Source organism: Hypomesus transpacificus, unplaced genomic scaffold (genome assembly GCF_021917145.1).
Source record: "Hypomesus transpacificus isolate Combined female unplaced genomic scaffold, fHypTra1 scaffold_256, whole genome shotgun sequence".
NCBI classification, from domain to species: domain Eukaryota; kingdom Metazoa; phylum Chordata; class Actinopteri; order Osmeriformes; family Osmeridae; genus Hypomesus; species Hypomesus transpacificus.
Genome location: NW_025813783.1, coordinates 133,363 through 149,156, shown reverse-complemented (window position 1 = coordinate 149,156; position 15,794 = coordinate 133,363). Strand labels below are relative to the sequence as shown.

Below are 15,794 nucleotides of genomic sequence, written 5' to 3'. Positions count from 1 at the left end.
ATTGGGTTAAAGTATACACAAAGAACGTCAAATTCACAAAATTAATGTTTGGCGTCGTCACATGCAGCTGCTAAATTAATCGTACCTTTCAAAATCTTAAAGCGCTGGATCCTCGACTAACTTGCGGTTGAAGTGAAAGCAGGAATGGACGATCCAACGTGAATGAAAGATACCGCTAGATAACCGGTGATTCCTAGAACGGTATCCGTGCGTTGTCTTTCTTTCACTCTCACACACTCTCGTGCTGTCCCAGCCTCATCTCAGTCTCTCTCCATCCCGCTCTCTCTCTCTTTTCATCCTCCTCTGTCTCTCTCGTTCGCTCTCTCTCTCTCTTTCGTTCGCTCTCTCTCTCTCTTTCGTTCGCTCTCTCTCTCTCTCTCTCTCTCTCGTTCGCTCTCTCTCTCTCTCTCTACCCTAATATTTCCCACGTTGTTCAGTTCCCAGTGATGCCCCCCTTGCAGAATAATTAAAACGCCTGGATGGTTTAGTTTAATCTTTATTTCCACCCTTTTGCCAAAAACCCAGCTGAATCGCGCTGTTCTTTCAGGATGCTTCGTGGTTCAACATTTCTCATTCGCTGATAATTAGTCAGTTTCTGGCATGCGTTTGCCTCCGAGTCTAACTTCCGCCTTTAATCCAGTGATTTTGCGCGTGTATGTGAAAGTGTGTGAGAACGTGTGTATTTGCGTTCAGTGTGTGTGTGTGTCTGTGTGTGTGTGTCTATACAATCAGGAGCAGTTACATTTATTGTACTCTACCAATGATTTCATGCCTCCCTGAGCGGCACATCTCTCCCCCACACACTGAAGCTCTGCCCCTTTCCACGAGAGAACAGACAAGAGGTAGAGAGAGACAGAGACAGATTGGGAGAGGGAAAGAGAGAGATATACAGAGAAAGAGAGGTTTCTTTTGTGTGTCTATGTAGGTTTCTCATTCAGGTTCCAGTTAATATGTTCCACTTCATCTTTCTGTCCTCTTTTTGTCTTCTCTTTACTCCTGTCAGTCCACCTCTCTCCCTTTCTCTCTTCTCTGACCTCTCCTCCTCTACTCCTCTCCTCTTTCCTCCTCCCCTCTCCTCCTCTCCTGTATGAAAGCTCTCCTTCCAGAATGGAGATGGTGGTCTCTTCACTACACACCTCAAACAGAACAAGAGGCTCCAATTAGAATCCAATCACCTTTCTACTTTGAGAGGAATCACAAAAGAACATTTGGAATATGAAGCCAGTCAGCAGAATCTCATTTTTCCATTAGAAGTTCTACCCTGTTACCCATGGCACAAAAGAAGCACATACACCAGTTAATGTTTTAACAGGTTATTTTTAATGGCCCCCTTTCTACAGTTCCGTAACTTTCTCCACAATTCAGCTTTCTCCCTCCCGCTCTCCCCCTACTCCCTCCCTCTCTCCCTCCCGCTCTCCCCCTACTCCCTCCCTCCCTGCCTCTCTCCCCCTACTCCCTCCCTCCCTCTCTCCCTCCCTCTCTCCCTCTCTCCCTCTCTCCCTCTCTCCCTCCACAAGTTCTCTCTACATTGGCCTCCCTTCATGTTCACATAATTACATTCTTTCACAGTGCATCATAGATTTTCATCAAAGACCAAAACTTATGAAATATGAAAGGTTCTGTTCTATATACTGTAACTAGAGCGTGGATCCATCGGATACAACTTTACATTTCAAAAATACTTGAAATAATTGGTATTCAGACATGTATGTTATGTGTCTGATGAAATTCCCCTTATTAAAAAAGCTAATTAACAAAAGCACTTTGAACGTTGAGTTTTTCTTTATCAATATATTGCTGCTGCTAACATTCAGTTCATCCACGAGTTTAAGGTTCAGCAAAAATATGGTTCTTAAGTTTCTAATATTGTTTTTAAACTCCTACCCGTCTATACTTCAATTCAGTTCATTTCTATCCCCTGTCATGGTCATAATCTGTCTCTCTCTGTTTCTCTATCCTTCTCTTTAGTCCCTCTCTCTCCTCTCTCTCGCTCTCTCTCCTTCCCTTTATTTTCTCTGTCCCTCTCCTTCCCTTTCTCTCTATTTTCTTAGTCCTATACTCTCTCTCTCTCTCTCTCTCTCTCTCTCTCTCTCTCTCTCTCTCTCTCTCTCTCTCTCTCTCACTCTCTCTCTCTCATTCTTTCCCATTCTCTGCTACCCTTTCACTCTCCCTTTCTCTTCCTCTCAGTCCCCTCCCCCCCTCCTCTCTCTCTCTCCTCCTTCTCCCTATAGTACTCCTCCTTCAGTTCCTCCCTCTGTCTGCGCGTCCAGCCCTGTGCGGTGACGTGGTACAGGTCGACACAGTTCCCAGAGTAGGCGTCTCTGTGCGTGGCTCTGAACACGGCCTCCCTGGCCACGCCCACCGCCTCGCCCACGCTCAGGCCCCAGCGCACCTGGCCGTCCAGCACCGAGTACGCATAAGGTGAGCCGGAGCCCACGGAGAACAGCTCCCCCTGCAGGCGGGTGCCGTCACTGCACACGTAGTACAGGCTGGGCCCTGAGAATCCCTGCCTGCCTCCAGCAGTGCACTGGCGCCCCCTGGTGGAGGGGCGGAGACACTGGCTCTTCCTCCAGGCTACGGGCGTGGAGGAAAGGGATGTTCGAGGTCTCTTGTGGTCACTCTTACTGTTGTCTGACCCTGGTTCTGGGCGTGTGTCTCTGTCTACCTCTGGAACTGCCTCCACTGCCTCAGAAACTGCCTCCCCCCCTGCCTCTTCACCTGCCTCCACTGCCTCCAGTCCTACCTCCACCTGGTGCAGAGGGCAGCCCTCCACCTCTCCCCCGTCCCAGCCGCACAGTGTGGCTGCCACACACAACTCCGTCCCCTTGAACGGATGCAGCATGTGGGCCAGCAGCTTAGCGGCGCCCCCTGTGGATAGCCTCCGGCCGTGACGCAGCTGGTACAACCTGAGCTCCCTGGAGAGGATCCGCTTCCAGAGGGCGCAGTCGGCAGACGTGCCCGACGTGGTGCCCACCAGGTGGGAATGGACCGGCAGTATCTTTTGGGAGGCTGGACAGGCGACCAGGCCCGAACAGCTGGATCTGGTGTCGGCCGCCGCGATCACCCCGCCCTGGAACAGGAAGGCCAGTGTGGTGGTGCCGTGGGAGAGGGGGAAGGGAAGGGGGACGGAGCGGGAGGAGGCGAACGGGTGGAGGCTAAGGGGGAGAGAGAGAGCTGAGAGGATGGAGTCTGGTGTGATGGAGGATTCTGGAGGAGGAGAGGAACGGATTTGGCCAAACTGTAATGGGCTCTCTTCCAGGTAGTCTGCTACAGGTATGTAGAAGCTTAATGGGGGGTTTGTGGGTCTCCAAGTCCAGGTATCCGAGGAGCTATTCCTGGCTTCGTTTCTCGGAAGCAGCGAGGCGTCCGAGAGGAGGCCGCGAGAGTGGTTCCACGCGGAACCTGGTAAACGCGGGAAACCACACAGCTCCAGCAAAGCCATGTATTTGGCTAAGATTACGCCGAAAAGTCTTAAAGCGGTAAATAACGAATGTCATTATTAGCAAGGCTTTAATTAAGAAAATTGCGTCTTTCAATTCCAATTTAAATTCATTTGTTTTATCTCGTCGTATGAAATGTCATTATGCTCTTGTCTTTTAAATATTGATTCAGATGGTTGTGAACGCAGCCCTTTTATAGGAATCTTGTCTCCCAATGACTCATGTCAAAGAAAATGAAAGCATCGTATCAAGCACACAACACATTAGCGCTGCTCGGATGCACTGAAATGAAGGCTAAACATTTTTCATGTGAGGATTCATACATACTCATAGCTAGCTGGTATAAACCGGGAACATGATGCGCGCGTGATGCTCCAGTTACCTCGTGCGTTGGGGTAGAATGGTGTGCAACAAAGCGAAGCCGCGTGTCAACGTGTCAGAATACATCTTCATGCTTAACGGCGTGGATGAACCTGTCGAAGAATAGCCAGCAAAGAGCATTTGCGTGCACATGTGCATCGAAAGCCCACTATAAACCCACATTGCTCTTGAGGCAATCTGTCAATTCATATATTCTTGGAAGGAAGTTCATGTAAAATGTCTTTCGACAGGTTCCGACAAAGACAAGCCGGTGGAAAGTGAGATGATGAGGTGCACCAATAAAACACTGTAGAACAAAAGGAGAACTTGCGTCGGAAAACTGTACGCTACTATAGTTGCAACACCGGTGATACTAGTTCAGTGACAGGTTTCCGACGTCACGCGTATTTACCTAACAGGTGATTACAACACAAACGTCCCGGACTCATCAGAAAATGACACATATTCTCGTCTTAAAACTTTTTAAATATGCCTTCGCCGCTGTTGCACTGTCACTGGTAAGGAAATAACGGATTACTGTAGTGTTGATTGTAACTTAATGTGTAGGAGTTAGTCCAATACTTCAGTTTCCTGTGAATAATTTGAATACCTCAGTCGGGTTTGGTGCAGTAGCCCACAGCAGCCTGCGATTGCCATGTTTTTAAATATCAACACTGTTAGACGCAAGATTTGACATGTCTGTAGTTGATAAAGCATATAGTGTGGGTATATACACACTGTTCCGCTTACCAAATATTACATTTCTTTGGTAAAATTGTGCAAATAGTCGACAGGTTTATTACGTAATACCCTTCCCTGTCCCCCTGAGAGACCTAGCACTGCACCCCAGCAACAGCCTGGTACACAGCCTGGTACTTCCATATATGAGGCCTCTTTACCTGTTGTGAGGCTGTTCATGATGAGAGGCTGGGGCTGGGGCTATGTTACTACAAGTGGAATACAGTAGTACTAGGCTGTGCGACTACTGGGGTACGAGACAGGGGTAATAAGGCAGGAGTGGGGGGTCTCCTGGTGAACAATAGCATCTCTGCGTGTGTGTGTGTGTGTGTGAGGTGGGCCATGTCAACACCATCCCCTAACCTGCTCCACGTCTCCCTAGCAGGGCTCGTCTTCGCTGGAGAGGACCTCCAGGGAGCTCCCAGTCTTACCTCCCTCAGACCCGCCCACCATGCCCAACACGAGGACTCCCTCCTGGGGCGCTGAGCTGCTCTGGAGGCTGGAGAGAGCCAGACACTACCAGTGTCCACATGAGTCAGGTCAGCTCTACGTTTTATATGTGATACTTTTAGCAGACACGTGTCTAGAGCGACTGACAGAACAAACAGTGTCTGTGGAACGTACAGAGGAAGTCATCAGGGGTCTGAAGTGGATCGTTCTACATCGGATTTCAGCTCCGGTCGATTCTGTGTGTGATCTGTGATGAAGCAGTCTGTCTCCCCCCCCCCCCCCCTAAGGGTTATTAAACCTTGTGTTACATCGTTAATTGCGTCAGAGAATACATTAATTATAGAGCACCGGGTATTGATTGGGCTAGGCAAGGATGAATAGCTGCCCTGCCCTCACCCACCTGCAGTCCTGAAGTCTGGAACCAGGAGCAGTGATGTCAGAGGCTGTTGTTTTGTTTTGATTTCCAGCCACAGTGGACATGCTGAAGTTCCCTCTGGCGAGCACAGGCGAGAATTTTGGAGTGGTGCGTACGTTTGTCCCGTTCTCCAACCGGGAGCTGGAGAGAGAGCGCGTCCGAGCCGTGGAGCGACCCAGGTGAGAGGGGTCCACCTGTCCATGAACCTTAACACCTCACAGCCTACCTGTCCATGAACCTTAACACCTCACAGCCTACCTGTCCATGAACCTTAACACCTCACAGCCCACCTGTCCATGAACCTTAACACCTCACAGCCCACCTGTCCATGAACCTTAACACCTCACAGCCTACCTGTCCATGAACCTTAACACCTCACAGCCCACCTGTCCATGAACCTTAACACCTCACAGCCCACCTGTCCATGAACCTTAACACCTCACAGCCTACCTGTCCATGAACCTTAACACCTCACAGCCCACCTGTCCATGAACCTTAACACCTCTGGTGTTTCGTACCAAGATGACGCTTCTAAAGTTTCTCAGAGGAGGAAGACTGCTGATGACTAAGTTATAGGGTTAGGACTTTGTTCACCAGTCTCCACCTCAACACCAGAGGGTACCTCAGTTGACTGCAGATCAAGAGGTTGCAGGTTCAAATCCCCAAAAGGTACTATACAAGGCTTTTAAGGAAAGTGTCTGGGAAATGAACATGTTATCCTTCTCTGTCAGAGCTGCCTAGCCTCTCCAGAGTGTGCCGTTAGGGGACGTGTCTGTGAGGTGTCTGTTTCAGCGGTCACAGCTCACCTCACTTCCATTTCTCACTTCAGCCAAGCATCACATACACTCTCACACACAGACACACACACACACAGACACAGACGCACACACACACACACACACAGACACACACACACACACACAGACACACACACACAGATACACACACAGACACACACACAGACACACACACACTCACACACTGCCAGGCCTCCTGGAGAGCGGCTTTGAAAAGCTGACTGCGGTCAACTCAACCTCATTCCCAGGTAGCCAGGTAGTTAATCCATCCGTCGCTGTTTCCAGGGCGACGGTGTCTGTATGGGTGTACCTGCTGAGGGGGTGTCTCTTGAAGCTGTGTGGCATCATCCATCATGTTGACAGCAACAACACATACCAGTCCCCTCTTATCCAGCTCTCCAACACAGGTGAGGCTCTCCAGCACAGGTGAGGCTTGTCTGGGTCTGTACCTGGCTGGGTCTGTACCTGGCTGGGTCTGTACCTGGCTAGGTGTGTACCTGGCTGGGTCTGTACCTGGCTGGGACTGTACCTGGCTAGGTGTGTACCTGGCTGGGTCTGTACCTGGCTGGGTCTGTACCTGGCTGGGTCTGTACCTGGCTGGGTCTGTACCTGGCTGGGTGTGGGGCCCCTTTAAACACTGTTAGCATGTAGATGCATAAGTCAAAGTTCTGGCTGGCACAATATTTCTCCTGTGCCTGCACACGTTGGTTCATGTATGAGTTGTTGTGATGTGCTGCTCAGGGAACATAGTGGTCCAGGTCCGATTGGCTCGGGGAGAAGACAAGGCCTTCAGCTCCCACACAGCTCTGCCTCTCAGAACCTGGACTAGACTGGACTTCCACATCCAAGACTCCAAGGTACCACGCATCCACACCACACCACATCCACACCACAAACACACCACACACCACATCCACACCACATCCACACCACATCCACACCACATCCACACACATATCCACTAGGTGTTGTCGTTGGTGAGCTCAAACTGTGTTCTGTGACCTCAGGTGACTGTGGAAGTTACAGCAGTGTCCACAGCAGGGGAATTAAAAAGTCACACACACGTTTATGAGTAAGTTATTAATAATATTTTTGGGGGGGAGGGGGGTGAGTACATTGTAACGAGCTCATGCTATTTATGGACTTTTAATTGTAACTTTTTAAATGTATTTTCAGTTTCAACAGTAGCATCCATTATAATGACACCAGTGGATACTTTGTGATTGGAGGAAGCATGTATATCCCTGGTATCACAGGCTACTTTGGACCAATCAAATACTACCGTATTGGGATTGACAAGGTGCAGTACATAATGCACCCAACTCTAATATTGATCATTTAGAGTAATCATGTTGTCTTTGTATAAGATACTTAAACCAAACATGCTGTTCACCCACAACTAAACAATGAATGAAATACAATAAATGGTGGTGGTGACCGTGTGTTCACCAGTACAGGTGAGTTAGAGGGCTCAGCCAGGTGTTACGACAGCAGGTGTTGTCGTTGCAGGTGGTCAACCCTCTGTGTCAGACATCGCTGGCTCTGGACCGCGCACACAGGAAGTGCGAGGACACCAGGGGATTCACCACTGCTCTCCTCCACCATCTGACAGGCGACATGTTCATGACGGGTGAGGAGGCATGACTCTCTAAAAACATGAATTTACAAGACACAGGTGGAGCCACTAACACTGAACACACGGAATGAGACACAAGGAAACACTCGTGCAGGTAAAACACTAACCCAGGCTGGGGTACAGCCATGGGCATGACTGTTTCTGGTACCTGCCCAGCGCCTGGTCTGGCCCTGGCTCAGCAGCACACCCGTGGGTCATCTATGGGAGTCAGGTGGCTGAACGGTGAGGGAATCGGGCTAGTAATCTGAAGGTTGCCAGTTCGATTCCCGGCCGAGTCAAATGACGTTGTGTCCTTGGGCAAGGCATTTCACCCTACTTGCCTCGCGGGAATGTCCCTGTACTTACTGTAAGTCGCTCTGGATAAGAGCGCCTGCTAAATGACTAAGATGTAAATGTAAATCTCCCTCTGAGAACGTTTGTGTGTTTCACAGCTTCCTGCCCCTTTTACTTTGTTGGATTGTGGAACCAGTTTGGACGGAAGGTCTGTTTACAGAGCTGGGAGTGGGAAACACAGAAGCAACACAGAGACTTCATGAGATTCCTCATCTCTCATCACAACAACCTGCTTACAGGTACCTCACTGGTGCAGAACTCCACAGTCAGAAGGTTTTACAGTACCTCACTGTACCTAACAATACCTCCGTACCCACAGGCCAGTGATTACATGTTAAATGCACATACATGCTAGTTACGTACATGTGTGTTGCATGTGTCTGCAGGGTCCTGGACAAGGAGTCTGGGCAGGAAGCTGTTTGAGCATGTAGTGAGCCAGCTGTCTGCTAGGTGGCGCTCTCACCCAGACACCCCCTCCTCCCTGTTGACGCTCCTCCAGGTGTCCTCCTGCTCAGGCCACCACCAGGCCTCCCTCCTCCTGGCCGCCCTGCACCTGTCTGGGCTGGGTGGGGCCGGGCACCCCCTGCAGGTACCCAGCCCTGGAGGCCCTCTGCTCAGACAAGACAGCAAAGGAACACAGTTTGCTAACATAAACAGTCGCTAGAATTCTGTCCGAACAACCGTTTCTTTTGTTAATCTAGCGTGGCCCTTGGGAAAGGCCGACAAAAGCAGATTTCACCGACGATGAAAATGAATTTTGTGACAAGAGTGAATATAGCGAGGCAACAACTGACTAAACCTCTGTATGACCTCTGTATGACCTTTGACCCCCAGGCCCAGGTGTTAGGCCTGATAGGGGCTTCAGGAGACGAGCGTCTGTGTCTCATGCACCTGGGTTACAAGCATAGCCAGGGCCTGGACGGCTTCCCCAGGGACCTGGGCGTGGCCTGCTCCTACTACTCCAACGCCGGGGCTCAGACCGTACTGGACCAGGGCAGGGCTCTGGACACAGAGGTGTTACACACACACTCATTACGCACACACACGCACACACACACACACACTTTACAGATCTATCTTTCAAGAGCGTCATGGTAGGTAGCGTCATGGCCAAGTCAAAGCAGCAGCATCTTCATTCATAGTTACAAACACAACAATATAAACAAATAAGAAGTCACAAGTATAAATCAAAAAGCTGAAAACACGAGTTAAACCCCTTTACATGACTGTACACGTGAGAGGTGTTGGTGGGACGTCGTGGAGGGGGGTTTGGCTTCCACGCCTGTTGACGGCCGTTCTGTTCTGCTCTCGCAGCAATACATCACTGAGCATGTGCATCTGAGCGTCCAGGAAGAGATTGACAGGCTGACCCACCAATCAGGAGACCCCTTCCAGTTTCTCCAGTTCCAAGCTGAGAGGGGAGATGTGGAATCTCAGGTAAAATTACAGATATCATATTCTAATAATATTCTAATATTAATAATATATTTTTATAAAAAATATATTCCTGTTCTGGCAACATAACATCAATGTAGAAATGTGCTGTTGACTTTCTGCAGAAATTCTTGGCCAAGATTTTATTTGGACGAAACGGTGCCACAAAGGACGTAGCGAGAGCCATGCACTGGTACCGGAGGATCGCCCTGGAAATGAAGGACCCCTCGTCCATGTATGACTACTCTGTCCTGCTGCTCAAGGTCAGACTGGACCCAAACCAACCCTACCACACAGGCATCTTACTGAACCACTGAAGTTTTAACTGTGTGTGTGTGTGTGCATGTGAACATGTGTGTTTGATCGTGGCTCATGCAGGGACAAGGAGTGATAAGGAACAAAACTCTGGGTCTTCAACTGATGGAGAAAGCCGCTGCCATGGTAACTAAACATTTAACGACCCCCCTGCCCCCCCCCCCACACACAGTTTCACATCTAATAAGACTGAAAACTGAAAAGAAATACAGCAGAACAACAAAGATCAGTCCCAGTTCTAGCGCTAAACAAAAGTAACTTTACTTTCACTCTACTTTGACTATACTAGTAAAGTGTACTGTGGTAGGATCCATGTGTGTTGTCCTCTCCAGGGGTCTGCTGAGGCGCTGAACGGGCTGGGCTGGTACCACGGGGCGGTGCTGAAGAACCACAGCTCTGCCTCTCGCTACTTCCAGCAGGCGGCGCACAGCGGGAGTGCCAACGCCATGCACAACCTGGGCATCTATCACCTGAGCGGCCAGCTCCCAGGCAGCCCACAAAGGAACCAGGTACCTCATTTGACTGGCATGTTGAAAGTGATGTCATGTATTGTCGTTGTGTAAAGTTAGCGAGGTTGTTGTTGTCGTTGACGACAAGACGGCGGCGTTCCTCCTCTTCCTGAACGCTTCGGCGTTCGGCCACGTGGAGGCGGCGGTCCAAGCAGCGTGGTACCTGTCCACCGGACACCTGCCCGGCGTGTCCAGGGACGAGGAGAGGGCCGTGATGTAAGTACCCCTACCTCTCTTTCTCCCCCCCCCGCTCTCTCTCTCTCCTCCCCGCTCTCTCCCACCCCCTCTCTCTCCCTTCCTCTGTAAGACCCTAATCAACGGTCCTCTAAACGTTACCCCACAGAAGGTAGGACTGTTTTTCTCTCTCTCTCACACTCCTATTTGCTCCTCTAAGTGTTAGCCCACAGCAAGGCGAGTCCGCCTCAGACAATGACGAGGCCTGATTCAGAAAACCGCACCTGGCAGTTGCACGTCTATAAATAAACTTCTCTGTCATTGTGTTACGGCAGCTGTGTTGTGAGGCCCCTGATAGGCCGCCAGTCCGGGTCAGGAACGACCCTGTTCCAGAACGATAATAATAAACACACTGTAGTCACAATAATCTTCTGGGCTCTTAAACGAACTGCAGGTCTTGAGACTAATTGTGTGTTCAGTTTGTGCTTGAGCTACCAGATTTAACGAGGTGAATCAGTGCTAATCTCCCTCGGAAAGACATATGTAATTTACTAAGGCTTCTCTCGCAGCATGCTGAAGAGGGGCTGTGAGCAGAACGGCTTTCTGGGATATGTAGTCCAAGCAGCGCTCCAGGCCTACCTACAGGGCTCCATGTGAGAAACTACAATTCAAGTCTTCTCCTTTCGTTCAGTTTGACTGATATTGGCGGGGTTTCCCAGATCCGTTAAAAAGCTCTTAACGCTAAGCGCTTCTTAGGAGCGTTCTAAGAACGCTCTAGAACGCTCTTAGAACGTTCCTAAGAAGCTTTTAGCGTTAAAAGCTTCTTAACGAATCTGGGAAAACCGGCCATTTAATCTGATGTGGTTGTGTGCTTGCTTACTTACATGCATTGAGACGATTGTTTGAGATGCTTTGCATGTATTGTGATTGTGTGTGTGTGACTGTGCGTCTCTGTTTTAAGGGCTGAGGCTCTGGTGAAATATGTTCTCGCTGCTGAAACTGGTTTGGGCGTAGCTCAAAACAATGCTGCTTACCTGTGTGAGGTGAGTTGCCTGTTCCTCAGGTCAGACCGGGTCAAACCAGACTACCGCACGAGCTCCAGCGCACCTGAATCAAATGAGTCGTTATATAGCTCAGCAGAAGCCTAATAAACAACCCATTCATTGGAATTAGGTGTGTTGGAGCAGGGAAACATCTAGAACATGCAGGACATGTTGAAGACCACTGATATGTATGATGTTCAGTGTTAGTAGCGATGTTCATCTTGTAGCTGTACCCCCCCTCTGTGCAGGGGCTGGGAGATAACTATGACTGCCAGTGGAGGTACCACAACTACTCCACCCTGAACCACAACCCCCACCCATCTGGTGACTAACTACTCCTCCACACTTACTGCTGTTCAAAATTAGCAAATGGGAAACTCAAATCAAGCATTCTATATATGTGTCTCTCTCTCTCCCTCTCTCTATGTCTGTCTCTGTCTCTCTCTCTCTCTGTCTATATATGTCTATGTCCCTCTCTCTCTCTCAGGCCTGCTGAAGATGGGAGACTTGGTCTACCATGGTGGGCCCGGGGTTGTGAGTCCTGACGTGGTCCAGGCCATATCTCTGTACACCAGGGCCGGCTTGGCAGGCAGCTCCCAGGTCAGTCTCCCTCTCTCTCTCTCTCTCTCTCTCTCTCTCTCTCTCTCTGTCTCTCCCCCTGTCTCCCTCTCTGTCTCTGTCTCTCTCTCTCTCTCCCCCTCCCTCTCTCTGTGACCGTCTCTATCTCCCTCTTTCTCCTTGTCTCGATCGATCTATCGCTCTCCCCTCCCGTCTCTCTCCCTCCCTCCCTCCCTCCCTCCCTCCCTCCCTCCACTAGGGCTGTTATCTCTTTCATTAGCTTCCCTCTCTCCCACTTCTATATTTACACTAGTTGACCCTCCCAGACAGTTCATTTCTATAATACACAGTGTTGTCTAGGACCCAGCACTCAGGAGTCCTCCGTCACACTCATGGTTCTCCTCCTCCTCCCCCCTCCTGACCCCTCCCCCCCTTCCTCCCCCCCCTCCTGACCCTTCCTCCTCCCCTCCCCCCCTCCTCCTCCTCCCCCCTCCTGACCCCTCCTCCTCCTCCTCCCCCCTCCTGACCCCTCCCCCCCCTTCCTCCCCCCCCTCCTGACCCCTCCTCCTCCTCCTCCGCCCCCCTCCTGACCCCTCCTCCTCCTCCCTCCTCTTCCCCCCCCTCCTCCTCCTCCCCCCTCCTGACCCTTCCTCCTCCCCCCTCCTGACCCCTCCTCCTCCTCCCCCCCCTCCTCCTCCCCTCCCCCCTCCTCCTCCTCCTCCCCCCTCCTGACCCCTCCCCCCCTTCCTCCTCCCCCCTCCTGACCCTTCCTCCTCCCCTCCCCCCTCCTCCTCCTCCCCCCTCCTCCTCCTCCCCCCTCCTGACCCCTCCTCCTCCCCCCTCCTGACCCCTCCTCCTCCCCCCTCCTGACCCTTCCTCCTCCCCCCTCCTGACCCCTCCTCCTCCTCCCCCCCCTCCTCCTCCCCTCCCCCCCTCCTCCTCCTCCCCCCTCCTGACCCCTCCCCCCCCTTCCTCCTCCCCCCTCCTGACCCTTCCTCCTCCCCTCCCCCCTCCTCCTCCTCCCCCCTCCTCCTCCTCCCCCCTCCTGACCCCTCCTCCTCCCCCCTCCTGACCCCTCCTCCTCCCCCCTCCTGACCCCTCCCCCCCTTCCTCCCCCCCTTCCTCCTCCCCCTCCTGACCCTTCCTCCTCCTCCTCCTCCTCAGGGGTTTTATAATCTGGCTGTGGTGGTGCTGGAGGGTCATGCTGTTCCAGCCCAGCTCCAGAGGCAGCTGAACGTGTCTCAGCAGGATGACCAGGAGGCTGTGGTGGTGAAGCTGCTGCTAAGGTAACCTCTCTCTCTCTCCCCCTCTCTCTCTCTCTCTCTCTCTCTCTCTCTCTCTCTCTCTCTCTCTCTCTCTCTCCCCCTCCCTCTCTCTCTCTCCCCCCTCCCTCTATCTCTATCTCTCTCTCTCTCTTTTATCATAAAACAGAATGGTTGAATGAAATTAAAGGTCTTAATTTAAACTCCTAAGACTGCAGACAGGCATAGTTAGTGATGTGAGTTGGGGATGGCTGTTTAATACGATGTTATCAGTCTGTAATGACACTATAGATATCCTACACCTCAGGCTGGAGACAATGATGGAGCTTCACGGTTTGTGTGTAGAGTGTGTGTGTGTGTGGTGTGTGTAGAGGTATAGTGTATATAGTGGATAGTGTGTATTGTATGTGTATTAAGTGCAGTTGACTGCTGTGTTTGTGTACAGTGTGTGGTATGTGTGTATGAGTGTGTGTGGCGTGTCTCCTCAGATGTGTGCAGGAGGAGGAGGAGGTGCTGCCCTGCTCCCTGCTCCTGCTGGCTCTCCAGATGGGACGAGCCTGGAGATCGCTGACTCAGGACCCCATCCAGCTCTCACTAGTACCTATCCTCTCTGCCCCCCTGCCTCCCTGCCTCCTACCCCCCCTGCCTCCTGCCTCCCTGCCTCCTGCCCCCCTGCCTCCTGCCCCCCGGCTTCTCCCTCCCCGCCCCTTCTGCCCCTCATGCCTCGCTCCCCCTCCTACCCTCTTATCCCCCTGCCTTCCTGCACCCCTGCCTCCTACCTCCCCTGCCCCCCTGCCTTCCTGCACCCCTGCCTCTTATCCCCCTGCCTCCCTGCCTCTTATCCCCCTGCCTCCCTCTCCCTCTGCATTAGTCACTTCACTGGGCTCTTCCTCTGATCTTCTGTGCATGTGAAGTCCTCTAATGTTCTTCTGTGCATGTGAAGTCCTCTAATGTTCGTCCTGGTTCTGGTCGACAGGCTTATGCGTCTGGAGTCTCAGCCATCATCGCTCTGATTGGAGGCCTCATGCAAACTGTTGTTGGTAAGTCATTAATATTAGCATCTAATGTTGATGGCCTCTAATCAGAATCAGAATTCGGTTTGGTGTCAGAATGGTGTCAGTCTCTAATGATGTTGGCCTCATGTTGTCAGCCTCTAATGATGTTGGCCTCATGTTGTCAGTCTCTAATGATGTTGGCCTCATGTTGTCAGCCTCTAATGATGTTGGCCTCATGTTGTCAGCCTCTAATGATGTTGGCAAGGCTGTAGTTTTAGCCTCTAATGTAAGTAACTTATTAGCAATGTCATGAGCATGTCATGCATTTACTCACTTATACCACAAGGTGGCAGGATTGTCACAATCATCTCATCACAATCACAATGGTCAGTGTCCTACTCTCTATAATGTCAATTATATAACAATTTTAATGACATTTCAAATGAAGTCTAAAGACTGTTAAAAGATTCCTCTGCCCAGTATTTCTAATGTTGTCTTTTAAATTTTATTGCTGATAACTTTATTTAGAAGTATCTCTAATGACAGCTCGTGGATGAGATTACCACCAATAGTTGACCAGGGAATAATATTTCAATCTTCAGATCGACTTCCCAGCAACCAAAACACTAGTGACCTCACAATGGCAGAGAGGGCGGGGACAACACCTGTCAGTCAAACTGCGGCCAATGGGAACGGGACACAAGATGACACGGTCAGGAGAGAAGTCGGAAGTTCCGGAAGGTTCCGCCGGGCTGGGATTCTAAGGAGGCGTGGCCGAAGGTTCCAACAGACCATAGACTGGGCGGTCAGCATGTCAGGGGTTTGTCTGATCACCCTGGCAACGCTGCTGCTTTATCAGCACCTGTGACAGAGCTGCTGGACACACAGGAAACGCCTCAGGCAGGAAGTGACCACCTCAGACAGGAAGGAAACACCTCAGACAGGAAGGGAACACCTCAGACAGGAAGTGACCACCTCAGACAGGAAGGGAACACCTCAGACAGGAATGAAACATCTCAGACAGGAAGTGACCGCCTCAGACAGGAAGGGAACACCTCAGACAGGAATGAAACACCTCAGACAGGAATGAAACATCTCAGACAGGAAATGACCGCCTCAGACAGGAAGGGAACACCTCAGACAGGAAGGTATTTCCATGTGTTGTGATAATGATGGATTTTCTGTCTTTGTCAATTACGCCCCCAAACTATGGAACAAATTACCCATAAATATTAGGGAAGCAAACACGCTAGACATTGTCAAAAGACAGCTTAAAACCTACCTTTTTACCAAAGCATTTAACTAATTTGATCTCAGATGGGTTTTATTAATTTT

General features: G+C 50.9%; 2 protein-coding genes across 5 annotated transcripts; one reads left to right on the top strand and one right to left on the bottom strand.

Annotated features, from left to right (window-relative positions):
- Positions 1 to 2,209: 2,209 nt before the first annotated feature.
- On the bottom strand, positions 2,210 to 4,109 carry LOC124462860 (proteasome subunit beta type-5-like; the record flags this gene model as incomplete). Its single annotated transcript, XM_047014533.1, has 1 exon — positions 2,210 to 4,109. A coding segment is annotated over exon 1 (1,233 nt), but the record flags the coding sequence as incomplete, so codon positions are not given.
- Positions 4,110 to 4,186: 77 nt separating this feature from the next.
- Positions 4,187 to 15,438, top strand: LOC124462849 (protein sel-1 homolog 3). 4 transcript variants are annotated; one of them, XM_047014520.1, is made up of 25 exons: positions 4,187 to 4,318; positions 4,921 to 5,077; positions 5,456 to 5,582; positions 6,486 to 6,607; positions 6,942 to 7,057; positions 7,208 to 7,272; positions 7,377 to 7,500; positions 7,710 to 7,830; positions 8,268 to 8,408; positions 8,556 to 8,758; positions 9,004 to 9,183; positions 9,484 to 9,606; positions 9,729 to 9,866; positions 9,982 to 10,044; positions 10,251 to 10,427; positions 10,516 to 10,643; positions 11,171 to 11,254; positions 11,563 to 11,644; positions 11,872 to 11,968; positions 12,132 to 12,244; positions 13,367 to 13,488; positions 13,953 to 14,061; positions 14,441 to 14,504; positions 14,806 to 14,845; positions 15,062 to 15,186. In XM_047014520.1, coding segments are annotated over exons 1-25 (2,760 nt in total). In that variant the 5' UTR covers positions 4,187 to 4,255; the 3' UTR covers positions 15,063 to 15,186. The 4 variants fall into 4 exon arrangements, with proteins under 4 accessions (XP_046870476.1, XP_046870473.1, XP_046870475.1 ...); XM_047014517.1 differs by lacking the exon at positions 14,806 to 14,845 and having other exon boundaries at positions 4,924 to 5,077; positions 15,062 to 15,438; XM_047014519.1 differs by lacking the exon at positions 14,806 to 14,845 and having other exon boundaries at positions 11,893 to 11,968; positions 15,062 to 15,438.
- The last annotated feature ends 356 nt before the right edge of the window (positions 15,439 to 15,794 follow it).